The sequence below is a fragment of the Dermacentor andersoni genome, chromosome 1, assembly GCF_023375885.2.
Source record: "Dermacentor andersoni chromosome 1, qqDerAnde1_hic_scaffold, whole genome shotgun sequence".
NCBI lineage: Eukaryota > Metazoa > Arthropoda > Arachnida > Ixodida > Ixodidae > Dermacentor > Dermacentor andersoni.
Genome location: NC_092814.1, coordinates 235571486 through 235588551, shown reverse-complemented (window position 1 = coordinate 235588551; position 17066 = coordinate 235571486). Strand labels below are relative to the sequence as shown.

Below are 17066 nucleotides of genomic sequence, written 5' to 3'. Positions count from 1 at the left end.
CAGCACAGCAAGGAACGTGTCATCGCCTATGCCAGTTGCCTTCTTTCATCCTCTGAACGGAACTTTTCCATCACTTAATGTGAGTGCCTGGCTTTGGTGCGGGCTGTCACCAAATTTAGACCTTACTTGTTTGGCCAAACTATTTCTACGATTACATACCATCATGCTCTCTGCTGGCTCTCGTCGCTCAAGAATATGTCTGGACATCTCGGCCGCTGGGCACTACGGCTCCAAGAATACTTGTTTGTTGTGCACTATAAATCTGGATGATTGCACCAAGATGCAGATTGTTTGCCACACCACCCTGTCGATGTTCCCGACCTCATTGACCCTGACTCAGACGCCTGCATACTGTCCATCCTTCCTTCAGATGATATCCCCACCGAACAGGGACAAGACGTGTCTTTACGGCTCATCATTCGCCTGTAATCTCGGCTCAGATGGCCCAGAGCTCCTGCTTGTCCTATCTCGCCATCTACGCTCCGGTGTTGTTCACTAGCTTCATGACGTACCAACTTCCGGTCACCTGGGTGTCTCGTGTACTTACACCGCTACATTGCTGCTTGTGAACGCTGCCAACGCCCCAAGTGCCCTTCAGCGCTGCCTGCAGGCCAGCTACAACCTATTGATATCCCTGCAGAGCCATTCTTCTGCGTCAGCCTTGACCTTCTAGGCCCTTTTCCTCTGTCCATCTCGGGAAATAAGTGGGTTGCGGTCGCAACAGACTGCGCCATGCGCTTGGCGATCACCAGGGCATTCCTGACAAGTTGTTTTACAGACGCCGCTGACTTTCTCCTTCACAACGTAATTCTACATCATGGTGCCCCTCGGCAGCTCCTCACTGATCGCAGGAGGTACTTCCTCTCACGAGTGATAGATGACATCCTTCGTGCCTGCTCCACTGAACGTAAGCTCACCATTGCTTATCATCCACAGGCGAATGGCTTGACCGAGCGCCTGAATCAAACGCTAGCTGAGATGCTGGCCATGTATGCTTCACCTGATCACTGTGACTGGGACAGCACGTTACCATTTGTTACCTTCATGTACAACTCATCACAGCATGACACTGCTGGATAGTCACCATTTTATTTACTGTTTGGCAGACATCCTGCATTGCCATTTGAGACTCTCCTTCCATCGACTCCTCACTTGCCTGCTGAATACACCAGTGACGTCATTGCTCAAGCTCGGGTAGCTCGTCAGCTAGCCCACAACCGACTCTGTGCTTCGCAACAATCCCAAAAGTCCCGTTACGACAGCTGACACAGAAGTGTGCATTTCATGCCTGGCTCTCTAGACCTCCTGTGGTCGCCATGCCACCGCATTAGCCTATCAGAGAAGCTTCTCCCACATTACACTGGGCTCTAGAAGGTGCTGCATCAGTTCAGTGACATCAACTGCTTCTTCGACTCTTCGCTACCAACTGATGTTGTTCATGTTTCCCAGCTGTAGCCATATTGCCCTTCTAGCCACTCACGTTTGTAGCAAGTGCCAGGACGGTGCTTCTGCCACAAGGGCTGATGTTATGGATCGATCGATACATGGATGAACGCGAGGTTTGGCAGAGCGATGAAGACGACAATGAGGACACTTCCACATGGGCCAGATCAGACATCTTCTCTTGCCATAGCTTTCTTTGTAAATATTTTGTAAATTTATCCTTTGCCTACATCTCCCCTCCGTCACAATATTATTGCATTGCATTCTAACATGGAAGAAAATGCTACTTGTCCACTTCTATTCAATTCTCAAAAATAACTTATTCACATTACGCTGCAGGCGGTCAAAAAGCTTAGTTTTTGCTTAGCCCCACACCGCCTGTGCTTTCATGTTTAAGTAGTTATGGTATCATGTAGTGCTGCACTGGTTCTGCTGGCTTGCAAAGCTCACCCTGACTGCAAACAGCAATAAATATGCTGTCTCAGCAAGCTTAAATTGCTGTAATTGAGTCCAGCATCACGAGCCAAAGTATCATTACTGAGGGAATCAACAGGGCCGATCGCTACGAGTCTTTGAAGATGATTGGCAGGTCATGTTCACAATAAACATGCAGTTTGTTTTAGGCCTTGTCAACACACATACCGCACTCTCCTAGCTTGATTAATTCCCACCCTTCCATGTTTTACACAAGAAACCATAGTGCTGGATTTCAGGTGCCGTTTTATTCACCAACAGTGGCAAATGGTTGTGATAATGTATGCTTCGTCACACTACATCACTCGTCGTGGGCGATTAGAATTGAGGCAGAGGAATGCGGCCCTTTCAGTTGCGATTTTCTCTGCAACTAAGTCATTTCTTGGCACAAATCAGATGTTGCGAGATTCCTGCAAAAACATTTTAACAGTTTAAGTTCGCCTAATATTTGCCTTTAGTGCACTTTTGAAGACCATTGATACCATACCGCTCAATTTAAATCACTTGCTCTTTCTTGTAATGTTTGACCAACTCGTCACCTAATTTTAATGCAGAGTTGGATGAGAGAACTATGGCAAGTGGTTTTCTCATTTATCAATGCAAATTACTGCACAAGGTTGCTGGATCGAATTCTGGCTATGGCAGCCACATTTCGATGGGGCAGAGTGCGAAAACACCTGTGTAGTACTTAGATTTAGATGTACATGAAAGAACCCCAGGGGGTCCAAATTTCTGGAGTCTCCTACTACGGCGTGCCTCATAATCAGATCGTGGTTTTGGCATGTCGTGGATTTGGCACATGAAACCCCATAATTTAATTAAAATGTGAATTATTTACGCTCGCTTGTCTTCTTTCAGGCGTTCAAGGAGAAAAAAGAAGGAATGGAGAAAGCCATTTCTCGCCAATGTAAGTTTTCATCTTGGCTACAGTCTTTTCTACTTGGATTACTGAATAGTAGCACCTTATTAGTGCATGCCACTTTACTGCCACTTTACTTTTGCTGACTAAGTTGCAGATTTAGAATACCGTCAACGTCCAAAAAATCGGGCAGTCCAAAAAAATTAATGCATGCCTTTTACTGCCCCAAGGTCTGAAAGCGCCACAGGTAAGTCCGAAATAGCGCTGAAGGCCTGCCAGTACACTTACTAGGTGTATTGGTGCTGGTACTGTGGCAGGAGATGGGGCGGATGCACATGTGTATAATTAAGGAATACATACTGTGTCCCGTGACAACTGTCTCTTCCCATTTTTTTGTAGGCTTCACCGCGTAATACTTCTGTATTGAGGCAAGCTGACTTTTGGGAACCAGATTATGCAACGTGTCATGCTTTCTGAGCTTCAAAGCCATTGGCGAGGATTCAAAAAGCGGAGTTGGTGCCATTGCTAACAGCGGCGAATTGTTTTAATGAAAAACATGGTACCGCACAGCAAGAAGCTTAGTAGTGAACATCGAAGTAACTAGGCTAGCGTTGCCTCAGTGGTGGCTATGGCTGCCAACGGATTTGCATACGAGAGCGCCTGTTCGAGGTAGCAAGATAATCAAAATGGCAGCCATGGTGGCTTTGATCAATGCCATTTGGGACCTGTGGTCATGGTAAAAAGTCCGGAAAATCGGACAGTGAAGGGTTTTTACGTCCGAAATTTCAGACGTCCTTATACATCGACTCTATAGGGTGCCGTGGTGGTGCCGCAAAGCTGTCCGAATTATCGGCAAGTCTGAAAAATTGGTTGTTGAATGTACATTCTTGTATCTAATACCTGGGCCTCAACTGCCTGCATCAAGTCACATCCTAGGAATAAATTTATTGCCCTGCATTAATGTGAATAATTAGGGAGCACTAAATCAGTCTAAACTGATAAAAGTTGGTTCAAAATCCCATTTGCATTTCTTTAGTGGAAAAAGCTTGATTGGTAGCAGTGAAATTGAAGGTCAAACTGCTCTTTAATTTCCTCACCCAAACCACAGTGTCAATTCTGTCATATTGAAGTCTCAGCTTTTGCAGTATTTTGTTTGGCATATCTGGGCCCCTTTTGTGCAAGAAAAGTACAAAAATTGCCAGGCTGAGTGTATGATCGCTTACAAATTCAATGGAATCACTTTTTATTGGCAAAACATAAAGTAGTGTTGAGCAGATGCTACCAAAATGTCAGATGTCATGTGGAGTAGGCACAAGAATTTCAAAGCTTCTACTCATGGTAATATATGCCTATTAACAGTCACAGAAGCATAATATACCAATATTGGGCATGAGGGCCATGACTGCAAGTGCCGGCACTGCAGTAGTTTTTGTGTCGAAAGTAGTATTGTTTGACATTGCTTCACCACAGCGAGAGTGCACGCGGTAGTTTTATTCTGCGATTTAGGAAGTGCATTTCATTTTCATTGTTCATAAACATTGCCCTTGGATTAGAACAGAACAAAGTTGCTCGGGGCCTTCGAGATGCTTCTAATTACGCTCATTGTGGAATATATCCAGACAAGGCTGGGATTGGTAATGTTTTGGTCAGATTGTTAATTTGGAATGCAGCGACAAGACCTGGTCTATGCAGAAGTAAACTGGTCATAGAATATTCAACAGCCTGAATGGGTTAAAGATTCCTTTTTGGAATTTTGTTACGAGTAAGGTGTTAAATATTGTTGATTGTAATGCAGCCAGTTTACAGTTTGTGATAGCGTTTCTTGTAGTGAACAGAAATTAATATTTTTGTACGTATTTTTTATCATCAGCGTAAATAAAAACTGCCTTCATACAAAAAGCAGATAAAGTTATGTATTTTTTACAGTGCAAAACAAAAATAGGGCCGCTCCCCACATTATATTTTAGTTTTGTGCTTTTTGTTTCTTTTGTTCTCTTTGGACATCTGCTATGCTAAGAATGGAAGATTAACACAAGTGTCATTGTCTGTGTTATTTTGCACTGGGCTGCATTCGCGAACGAGACAGGACTATGTGGCACGACACGCTTATGCTAGAAATTAATAAAGGCAGGCGCTGATCGTGAAGGCCTTGCATTGTACGGGTGATAAAACTTGAGGAAGCCACTACAGAGGTTGATCCGGTGAAGATATTGCTAGTAAGTTAAATGAGGAAGGTACACTTGCAGCATAAAGTTATGCAGATAATGGAGCCACATCTCATGGTACAGACTGCCAATGGTAACGATCTAACTGAACCAAACAATGCGACACAGGCATGTGCACACATTGGCTGCAAGAAAGCACAACATCTCTTTACATATTCAAAGCAACCAAAGGCTGTATATTTACGAAATATGTTTTTTTTTGCGACGCACCAGACTGGCTGCATTAGTCACGTATATCTTGCTTGAAATGGAACTTGTTATTTTGTACATAATTTTGCCACCGGGACTTAAAGGGACACTAAAGGTAAATATTAAGCTAAAGTGATAGATTAGTGCTTGAGGCGGCTATATTATCGCGAACAGAGTCTTAGTAATCAAGAGACTCCTCTGAGACATTCACGTAATTGCCCGATTACAAAGGCACTCCTCATTTGCACCTTGTGTAAATCTACTGCAGCCAACTGAAATTCCACGGCAGTACAACAACAACAAAAAAATAATTGTGAGCCATTCTACTCTGTGAAAGTGAATGACCAGTGAAACTGTGTAGCAAACAACAAAGAGGTGACACAGAATTTTGAACGAAGGTACGAACACATATTATTGTCTTTATCGGTGGTCATCATGATGAAAGGTGCACACACACATTTATTTTTATAGATTCACGTTCATTCGTCTTGTACATTCATTATACACATTCGTTATAGAGTCGAAACCGATGACAACGAAATTCTTGCAACAACGAAATATTTTCGTATCCCCAGCGAACGCCCATAGGATTCAATTAATTCCATACTTCTCGATAACAAAATGTCACTGTACTAGAATCCCTTATCAACGAAATTTGCTGGAACGTAACTCCGCATATTACCTACTCGTGCAAGGCTAGCAAGCTGCAAAATGTGCTCAAATGTTATTGCTTTGCACTAAAATTGCGTAAAATACCACCACATTACACTTGCATGGGTGCCGCTATTTTTGTTTATAAAAACAACCCAGCCCCGAAAGCGATCGCTGCACCTGAAACACATCATGATGGCCATCTTCTTTGTTGATCGCCTGTTTCAAGCGGCGCGCATGTTGCTACTGACGTGTGACGACTGTTCTTGCACATGTGGTGCAGTGCATAATGTGCGCCTCGATGAGAAAAATGCAGCAAGAACAAGGAAATACACGCCCCACCGATTGTGGAATTGTTTATGGCGCTTAGATGGTAGTCAAACCATGAAGTGCCACACATCGGATCGTGATTGAACTATCGTCCGGGAATACGCATCCCTTGCTTCAAGAACGCTGGTTATGGTGCCACCAGACAGGCATCATGTGCGAATTCAGTGCCGGACTAAGAATTGCGCAAAGGGGCCGCAATCTCGTTCAATTTCCTTCTGGTATACGAGATACGATCACTTTCGTGCTCGGCACCAGACGCATCGCTGCCTGTGGGCGACAGCGTGTGCTAGAGAAATGCTGTTGTGTGTGTGGAGCGCTGTCACTCTGTGTCCGGTGCTGAGTTACGCAAAATCTCGCAAAAATTATCGTATCTCCAAAAGCAATTGACTGAGAATACTGCTCCACGGCAGTGCTGCCACTGGTGGTCAACACATGCGGCGCACTTTGTACTGTCGGCAATGCAGTTCTGTATCCTCGGGCAAAGCTTCCCAAAGTAGGCTAACGGAATTTTGACAGTAAAGTGCTGTCTCATCTATCTTTCGGTGCAGCAGGCAGGGCTTAGTTTCCTATTTTAATTATTTTACTTTTATTAATTTTTATTGCCCAATACAACCCTTATGTCCCTATGTCTCATCTATCTGTGCTGTCTCATTTAACATCTACGAAATTCTCATGAAAGCGAATTTTTTCTCGTTACCTGCCGATTTCGTTATTGCGAGGTTCAACAGTATACATTTGTGTTTTCATTTCACGATATATTGAGGCAAAGAAATTGAGACTGAAGTCACCACACCGGCTGGCAGTGGGCCGATGTCATCATTGCCTTCGCAGAGGGAGGGGCAGTGTGGGAACGCTGGAATGATGAGCGGCATCGGAGCCAGCTGTGGAAGACAACAACAAAGGCGCGAGCAATATATTGAGGAATTTGAGACTGAAACCACCGCACCAACTGGCAGTGGGCAGTGCAACGGCACTGAAGCATATGTTTCGGCATGTGATACAACTTTACACGTCATTCAGGCGCTGGTGGAAGACGGCACTACACTCTGTCCTCACGTCGAATAGCTTGGCTGATTACTGTGAAATCTTGCGATGAGTCTAACACAATTTCATAGGTAAATAATTTGTATTGTCTGACTTTCTGAATTCTTCTCGATAAACATACACAGAAACTTAGTGAAGTACAGCTCTGAAGCTGACCGCCAGTTGGATTTGTGTGTGCGTATGCCTGTGAATATCTTCAGTACAATGTTTACAGACTGCATACAGCATGGATGGCAGTTGCGGTGTTAGTGATGCATGTGTGCCTGGGGTGATTGGGTAGGGCAAGTGAGTGCCATGGCCAGACCATAGGGCTTGAGCCGTAGGCCGGGCTGTTAAGCAAAGACATTAGAGAGTTTTAGAATAGGAGCCCCAAACGTTTTGGGGCCCCAAAGAAATAGCGTCGAAGCCACTGCGCATGCGCAAGACGCAAACTGCCTTTGGGTTTTGCGTTGGGAACGCTATTTCACCGATTTAGCGGGAGCCCAAATAGCGGCCCCAAAAGTTTTGCGGCGGCAAACATGGCGGCACCCATCGAAGCGACGGCTCTAACCTAGCACCAAACTGGGTTCGATTTGCGGTAACGCTTGAAGTTCGCAAGCTAGGAGAAGTAACTGCGGTTATCGCTTTCTTTCAACTAGCGTGTGTTATGAAGATTGACTCATTAGACGCCGCTGATTTTGAATTCGATTGTGGATTTTATGGCTCGTAGGCCTAACACGGCTAAGCTTGGCTGGTGAAGGCAAGTAAGTTGGTTTGCTCAAAACTAAGCGCAACTAATTGTTTGCTGCTTACAGAATAACCTCTAAGTTGTAATTAAATGCGAATACACGAAAGTCAATATTATTATTCCTATCATAAAATGGTATATTTTATTTAATTATTTCTAATAGCTTTTCTTTGACGCCGTAGTGGCGCTTTCAGCGCAAGACGCTATCCGCAAACGTAAAAACCTATTCTAAAACTCTTCACTCCTACGTGCCCCAACGCTAACACCCGCAAAGCTCTTTGGGGCCCCAAACTATTGGGGCCCCTATTCTAAAACTCTATTATTGTGTGGTAACACAGCTGCAAGACATTGCAACAGCAAAGGGACTGGCCATCTATACGTTACAGCCTACATTCTTGCTGCAGTGGTAAAAACTGCAGACGTGTATTGGCCTGCTCATTATGTTAGTGCTCATGATTGTGATTGGTGGATTCATGTCCTCCAAAGCAGCGTGAAAGTGTTCATACATCACCCCAAAGCTTTTGTGCACAATGAACCTTTGCTGGAAAATTTTCAGAATGCCTCTCATTCTAAAATTCATATCAACCATGATTGTATTGCCAAAATACTACATTTATTTTGAGTGTGCTTTTAAATATTAGTGCCACTAATCATCAAAAATTTGAGGTGAAATAGTGTGGCTGGTGGCATGGAATCACAATGCAGTGCAAAGAAGCTTAGAACGACAGAAAGCTGAGCTAGTTGGTAAGGATTCATTATGCAAAAAAAGAGGTGAGGCGTGCAGACAGGACACGAGTAGAGAAGTGGACAACACGAACGCCGACTATCAACTGAAGGGAACACTGAAGCGAAAAAGAAAGAAGACACAAAACTCATCTGCGCAAGCTCAGGAATGGTATCACCACGTGCCAGTCGGGTACATGTGCCGGTCTACATGAGAGATAACTGTTAAGGCACTTAATCTCTTCCTTATGTAAAGTAATCGAAGGCTGACTCACGCACGCACTTCCACCATTATAGATATGCCATGCCTCTACCATAAGACGCGTATCTACATTCTTATGCCTGTACAATATCGCGCATTCATCTAACTCTGGCGTGCAGTTACAATCTTGGCAATGTAGGGAAAGATTAGAAGGCGATCCACCGGTTAACGACCTTTTATGTTCCATTAGCCTCTGATTGATACACCGTCCCGTTTGCCCTACGTAGAACTGGCCACAGCTAAGGGGAATTTTATAAACCACACCCATCCGACAGTCATTAAAACTGTTGTTCTTATTGTGCTTCACTGGACAAATATCTGTTCTTTTTTTGCCTTTTACCCGCTCCTTTTTCCTCTGTACAGCAGCGCATATCTTACCTAGCTTATTGGGAGCAGTGAAAGCAACATTAACATCATATCTACTTGCAACTTTTTTAAGCCTGTGTGACACGAAATGAATGTACGGAATAGCCACTACTCTTTTTTTGCTATTACTGCTTTCTGTAATCATGTCCGTTCCCCTCGAAACCGACTTCTTTAGGCGCTCAGCCGCAGTGGCCACTGCTACACTAGGATAACCTGCTTCTAATAGGCGCCGGACCTGCGCTTTAAAACTGGCGCTCATTTAACATCAAATAACATACTGGTTCTTGGAGATGCCATCGTAAGTGATACCCATAGAAAAAACCCTTGCTTTAGCTCCTAAACACTGTTTTAAGCCTAACGTAAAGCCTGTTGACGTTTTAAGCATACGGCGCTGCATAACCAGACTCGTTCCGGAAGAAGAACGCTCGCGCTGTATTTCAGATTGCATTGCTGGCATTAAACAATCAAATTCTCATTTTAAGACGTCTGACCCTGTCCGACCGTTAGTTAATTACCTTGTGGAGCATAAACTCAGACCAGTAATATCTAACAAGGAAGGTTATTTCGTAATTATGCCAGATGACATGTTTTCAGAAAAAGCGATTTCAGCAGTAGAAAAAAATTTCCGGCCAGTAAAACTCAATCTGTCGGCAGTTAAGCAACGTGCGGTTGACCTCCTGTCAAGACATAATCTTGATAGGGCTGTCTCTAATGTCAAGAAAGCAAAATCCCTCACCTTAGAACTGTTTTTCTCGGCGAAGACCTATAAGCAAGAAATTCCTTTTCGTGCTATAGTGTCAGAGAAAGGGACATGGCAGGTCTGTGTCGTTATGCAAAATGGAAGTGAGGCGTGCAGACAGGACACAAGAGTAGAGAAGTGGACAACACGAACGCCGACTATCAACTGAAGGGAGCACTGAGGCGAAAAAAGAAAGAAGACACAAAACTCATCTGCGCATGCTCAGGAATGGTAACACCACGTGTCAATCGGGTACACGTGCCGGCCTACGTGAAAGATAACTGTTAAGGCACTTAATCTCTTCCTTATGCAAAGTAATCGAAGGCTGACTCACGCACGCACTTCCACCATTATAGATATGCCATGCCTCTACCATAAGACGCGTATCTTCATTCTTATGCCTGTACAATATCGCGCATTCATCTAACTCTGGCGTGCAGTTACAATCTCGGCAATGTAGCGAAAGATTTGAAGGCGATCCACCGGTTAACGACCTTTTATGTTCCATTAGCCTCTGATTGATGCACCGTCCCGTTTGCCATACGTAGAACTGGCCACAGCTAAGGGGAATATTATAAACCACACCCATACGACAGTCAGTAAAACAGTTGTTCTTATTGTGCTTCACTGGACAAAGATCTGTTCGTTTTTTGCCTTTTACCCGCTCCTTTTTATTCTGTACGGCAGCGCATATCTTACCTAGCTTATTGGGAGCAGTGAAAGCAACATTAACATCATATCTACTAGCAACTTTTGTAAGCCTGTACGACACTGAATGAATATATGGAATAGCCACTACTCTTTTTTTGCTATTACTGCTTTCTGTAATCACGTCCGTCCCTCTCGAAACCGACTTCTTTAGGCGCTCAGCCACAGTGGCCACAGCTACACTAGGATAACCTGCTTCTAATAGGCGCCGGACCTGTGCATTAAAACTGGCGCTCATTTTGTGCATGCATGATCTGGTGAGGGCAGACTTAAGGCCCGACATGGCAATTCCGTTTTTTACTAATTTAGAATGCTTGGATTTAGAATTTAGAAAGCCGACTCTTGCACTTGTTCTTTAATGTAAGAGTCAAGAGTCGGCTTTTATTGACAGATGCGGTGTTTCCACGGGAGCTTTTCTAGAAATTCTCTCAATGTACTTGAAGTCGACGCTGATTGGGTGGAGAGATGGCGTTTTTCTGCTGAAATCAGGCATTTGTATTGGCTCAAAGGTTGCCCCTATTCTTAGCAACATTTACCTGAGTAAGGTTGACAACTGCTTAGAAAAAGCCTTAGGTGATAGCGTTATCAAGATAGTTGGTTACATTGATGATTACCTGATTTTCTGCAATAGGGAAGAATTCGATTCCGCTGCTACCTCAGTAAGTGAGCAATATAAACTTTATGGGGGAGGATTAAAGTTTACCAAGGAATTTCCTCAGAGACGCATAATTCAGTTCCTTGACATTTCCTTGATCTTCGAACAAAATCATGTTTGTTGGCAGTACTCCCCAAGATCTTCGAAGCCGTTGCTAAACTTTCAATCCAAGCATTCCAAATTAGTAAAAAACGGAATTGCCATGTCGGGCCTTAAGTCTGCCCTCACCAGATCCTGCATGCACAAAATGAGCGCCAGTTTTAATGCGCAGGTCCGGTGCCTATTAGAAGCAGGTTATCCTAGTATAGCGGTGGCCACTGTGGCTGAGCACCTAAAGAAGTCGGTTTCGAGAGGGATGGACGTGATTACAGAAAGCAGTAATAGCAAAAAAAGAGTAGTGGCTATTCCGTATATTCATTCAGTGTCGCACAGGCTTAAAAATGTTGCTAGTAGATATGATGTTAATGTTGCTTTCACTGCTCCCAATAAGCTAGGTAAGATATGCGCTGCCTTACAGAATAAAAAGGAGCGGGTAAAAGGCAAAAAACGAACAGATCTTTGTCCAGTGAAGCACAATAAGAACAACTGTTTTACTGACTGTCGTATGGGTGTGGTTTATAATATTCCCCTTAGCTGTGGCCAGTTCTACGTAGGGCAATCGGGACGGTGTATCAATCAGAGGCTAATGGAACATAAAAGGTCGTTAACCGGTGGATCGCCTTCTAATCTTTCCCTACATTGCCGAGATTGTAACTGCACGCCAGAGTTAGATGAATGCGCGATATTGTACAGGCATAAGAATGAAGATACGCGTCTTATGGTAGAGGCATGGCATATCTATAATGGTGGAAGTGCGTGCGTGAGTCAGCCTTCGATTACTTTGCATAAGGAAGAGATTAAGTGCCTTAACAGTTATCTTTCACGTAGGCCGGCACGTGTACCCGATTGACACGTGGTGTTACCATTCCTGAGCATGCGCAGATGAGTTTTGTGTCTTCTTTCTTTTTTTGCCTCAGTGCTCCCTTCAGTTGATAGTCGGCGTTCGTGTTGTCCACTTCTCTACTCTTGTGTCCTGTCTGCACGCCTCACTTCTATTTTGCATAATGAATCATTACCAACTAGCTCAGCTTTCTGTCGTTCTAAGGTCTGTGTCGCTAGTTACCTACAGAACTGCTTAGCTCCACTAGTTTTTTCAGACCCCTTTTGCTTGCATAATTCTCAGGCACTAGTTCAGTATTTGAGAGAGAAAAGTCCTGGTGATTCTACGGTTTTTGGTATGGAAATCGAAGACCTGTATTAGTCCTTGCCGCATGACGGATTGCTAAATTTCGTAAATGAGTGCATTAAAGAACAAATGCAAGAGTCGGCCTTTATTGACAGATGCGGTGTTTCCACAGGAGCTTTTCTAGAAATTCTTTCAATGTACTTGAAGTCGACGCTGATTGGGTGGAGAGATGACGTTTTTCTGCAGAAATCAGGAATTTGTATTGGCTCAAAGGTTGCCCCTATTCTTAGCAATATTTACCTGAGTAAGGTTGACAGCTGCCTAGAGAAAGCCTTAGGTGATAGTGTTATCAAGATATTTCGTTACGTTGATGATTACCTGATTTTATGCAATAGGGAAGAATTCGATTCCGCCGCTACCTCAGTAAGTGAGCAATTTAAACTTTATGGAGGAGGATTAAAGTTTACCAAGGAATTTCCTCAGCGACGCGTAATTAAGTTTCTTGACATTTCCTTGGTCTTCGAACAAAATCACGTTTGTTGGCACTACTCCCCAAGATCTTCGAAGCTGTTGCTAAACTTTCAATCCAAGCATACCAATGTAGTAAAAAACGTAATTGCCATGTCGTGCCTTAAGTCTTCTCTCACCAGGTCCTGCATGCACAAAATGATCACCAGTTTTAATGCGCAGGTCCGGCGCCTATTAGAAGCAGGTTATCCTAGTGTAGCAGTGGCCACTGTGGCTGAGTGCCTAAAGAAGTCGGTTTCGAGGGGAACGGACATGATTGCATAAAGCAGTAATAGCAAAAAAAGAGTAGTGGCTATTCCGTACATTCATTCAGTGTCGCACAGGCTTAAAAAAGTTGCAAGTAGATATGATGTTAATGTTGCTTTCACTGCTCCCAATAAGCTAGGTAAGATATGCGCTGCTGTACAGAGGAAAAAGGAGCAGGTAAAAGGCAAAAAAAGAACAGATATTTGTCCAGTGAAGCACAATAAGAACAACAGTTTTAATGACTGTCGGATGGGTGTGGTTTATAAAATTCCCCTTAGCTGTGGCCAGTTCTACGTAGGGCAAACGGGACGGTGTATCAATCAGAGGCTAATGGAACATAAAAGGTCGTTAACCGGTGGATCGCCTTCTAATCTTTCCCTACATTGCCAAGATTGTAACTGCACGCCAGAGTTAGATGAATGCGCGATATTGTACAGGCATAAGAATGTAGATACGCGTCTTATGGTAGAGGCATGGCATATCTATAATGGTGGAAGTGCGTGCGTGAGTCAGCCTTTGATTACTTTACATAAGGAAGAGATTAAGTGCCTTAACAGTTATCTCTCACGTAGACCGGCACATGTACCCAACTGGCACGTGGTGATACCATTCCTGAGCGTGCGCAGATGAGTTTTGTGTCTTCTTTCTTTTTCGCTTCAGTGTACCCTTCAGTTGATAGTCGGCGTTCGTGTTGTCCACTTCTCTACTCTTGTGTCCTGTCTGCACGCCTCACCTCTTTTTTGCAGAATGAGTGCAAAGAAGTTATGAGGGTTAGGAGGAGGTTTACTCTGTCTAGGTAATTTTAACTCTGCAGGCCATATGCTTCCCCATTGGAAGAGCGCATTCTTTAACCACCTCATTTTGGGTGTCCAGGAATGTCTAAGCTTCAGAAAACACTTGTGATTGGGTGATAAAAGGGAATGTGGCCAATTCTTGTAAATGGGACTAGTGCTTTACCACACTCATGAAGAATAAAAGAGTACAGTGTCCTTGAACAAAGATACTTTTCATGAGCTTCTCTTGTTGCTCTGCCTTAGTTGGTCTTTTTTTTCCTTATACAGTTAAATTTCATTAATGGGACCCTGACAGGACCAACAAATTGAGCTAATTGTGCGATAAGCCGAATTAAATAATTCTAACAAACCCCTGAAGCTAATGCGTACCTGCTTTCTGTATGTGCAAAGTAGAAAAGTAATGTATAAATGACATTAGAGCTTTTAAACAACGTAGAAATCAAACGCACATCGATTTTTAGCAAGAAAAATGTAGTGCGTCTTTGATTCTCGTGATGAGAAAAGAAAAAGATCAGAACAGCGAATTGCACTTTCACATAATAGACATTTATTTGCACCTAATGTCCATCGTCAGAACTCTCGGATAGCACTCTATTGCTGTATGAATCACAACCTGACGCCCATATGATCCATTGTGCGTTTGATATTCTATGTTTATCAAATGACTGCAACCATCTCAGATGGGATTCTGGCCCAAGCCTAGAATAACCACTTCTCTAGTTTGTGTTGGGATGCATGCGATTCTAGGGAATGCCAAAAACACCTGACACGACTTGTTGCTGTTAGATTAGCATGTAAAATAATTTCTCTTTTGGATGAGCTTTCATAATCAAAGACTGAGAGTGATGTGCCATCATCAGCACGCTAGACTAGAACATGGAGGATGTTGTATGCCATACAGTTTCCTATTAACTCTATGTCATGCGCAAGAGCAACTTCGATTGACATCTTGTGATTGCAATGGGGATCATGCTGGCTTGGCTGACTCTGATGCTAGGCTCTTGCAAACGCCGTGAACATCATTTTGGTTTTGTATTCGATTGTACCGTGCAGGCAACTTTCGGACCAATTTTCTTGGGGCAAAAAGGCAGGCTCTAGAATTGGGTAAACACCGTAATCATTCAATTGTGAGCTACCACTTTCGCTTGAATATCTTTCAGGTAAGCACACACAGACTGGCCGTTTTAACAGAAGGGCGGAGGCATGAAGTGGCATATACACGAGAGGCCTGCACGGTGCAGTTACGTACTGGTGCAGAGCTCAACCAGACAAAGAGCTAATATTGCAGTAACAAGGTGTATTTTTCTTCACTGCTGGTGTAAGTTTTCGGCAGTTGCGTAACTGCGTAAAATTTACACCCGCAGCAAAGTAAAATACACTTGGTTACTGCAATATTATCTGTGTTTGGTTGAGTTCAGCGCCACCAGGTGGCTATACCGTACAGGCCACTCACATTTACTTCTCTGGCCCTCCGGTAAAATGCCCAGTCCACCTGCGTTTACCCGAATACCGGACAAGCTAAAACGCTCTGTTAATGCAAAAGCATTCTGTCCCATGAAGCAGAAAAGTCGGCGTTGTCCGCAGCAAGTGGTACCAAAAATCACTGTGATGTCAAGAGCGTCTTGTATGACATCAGTAGTAATACAGAAGATAGCAAATGGTATAACAACATTAATTAGTAGTAATTATTGGTAATTAATGTTAATTAATGCTCATTAGAGAGAAGTAAAGTGAATTAAAGTTAGAGCAAGGTAGATTAAGGGGGATTAAATTGGAATAAGGTGGATTAAAGTTGGTACATATTAGAGCCAGGTGGATTAATAAGGTAGAGTTGTGAAAAACATAATTTATCATGGCAGTTAAGGGGTCAGTAAATCATGCCTTTAGTGTGCACGTGAGAGAGAATGTGTACATGGCGCAGTAAACTTGGTGCCACTGTGCCATTTTTCCTTGGCTAGTTATTTCAATATTCTGGACTGACATTGATGTATTGGGTGTCTTTACAGTGAACAAGACAAAGATGGTGCTTAAGCAAACAAGGGGCAACTTGACGAGTATGCGCAGCCGGGACTCCAAACCTGAAAGGGACCCGAAGGCTGAAAGGAACTCCAAGGCTGAAAAAAAATGATTTTCTGTCACACTAGTAAAAGATAACGGAGTGGTGACAACTACAATTTCTTTATTTTAGTTAGGTGTACTTAGACCATATGCAAGTTTTTTTTCTTATTCGCAGTTTTTCTCATACACAAGTTTTTTTTCTTTTTCTTAAAGAAGAGGAAAGATAGCACAAAGCCACATCATTTCTAGCCATATCGTTTTTAAGAACAATTTGGTGGTCTAGTGCATTTAGTGCTAAAAGCCTACTTATTGCAGTGAGCTTCATTGGAGCTATGTTTGTATTCTGTGAAGCATTCTGTCTTAATTTTTATCTTGTAATTGTGGAATTTGCTTCGTACATTAGGAAACATTTAGCTCTCATAGTGTTCCCATGTATTAATGCACATGACTGCATATTAAGCAACCATACATGCAATCTTACGTAGGCAGTTATAATTTTCACATTAATTCTGTGGGACCTGCAACATTTGTAACTAACTGCAGTGACAAGATAGTCTCATTGTACATAACAGATGTATTCACAAAAGAAATATACGCCAAACATTGAAGAAGTACTATGTGTTGTTTGTTTATCTTGTTTCATGATTGTCCAAGACTTCTTGGCTAATCATATCGCTGATGGCTTTTGATAAAATCTAATTTTTCGCACAGCCCCCAGCACACTCAACTCGGACAAGTAAAATGCGCTTCATGCAGCCTTTTGCACTGTTGCAGTGGCGGGTAAACAGGGTAGGGGGAAAAAGAATTGGCAGACTTGAGC

General features: G+C 43.2%; 1 protein-coding gene across 6 annotated transcripts in view; it reads left to right on the top strand.

Moving 5' to 3' along the window:
* Positions 1–16860, top strand: part of LOC126547922 (uncharacterized) — a 289018-nt gene extending 272158 nt beyond the window's left edge. For all 6 annotated transcript variants that reach the window (XM_055063464.2, XM_055063465.2, XM_050195977.3 and 3 more), the window contains 2 exons: positions 2776–2824; positions 16195–16860. In XM_055063464.2, the coding sequence (XP_054919439.1) occupies positions 2776–2824; positions 16195–16316 (171 nt within the window). In that variant the 3' untranslated portion in view covers positions 16317–16860. The remainder of the gene's footprint in view (positions 1–2775; positions 2825–16194) is intronic.
* Positions 16861–17066: the final 206 nt, after the last annotated feature.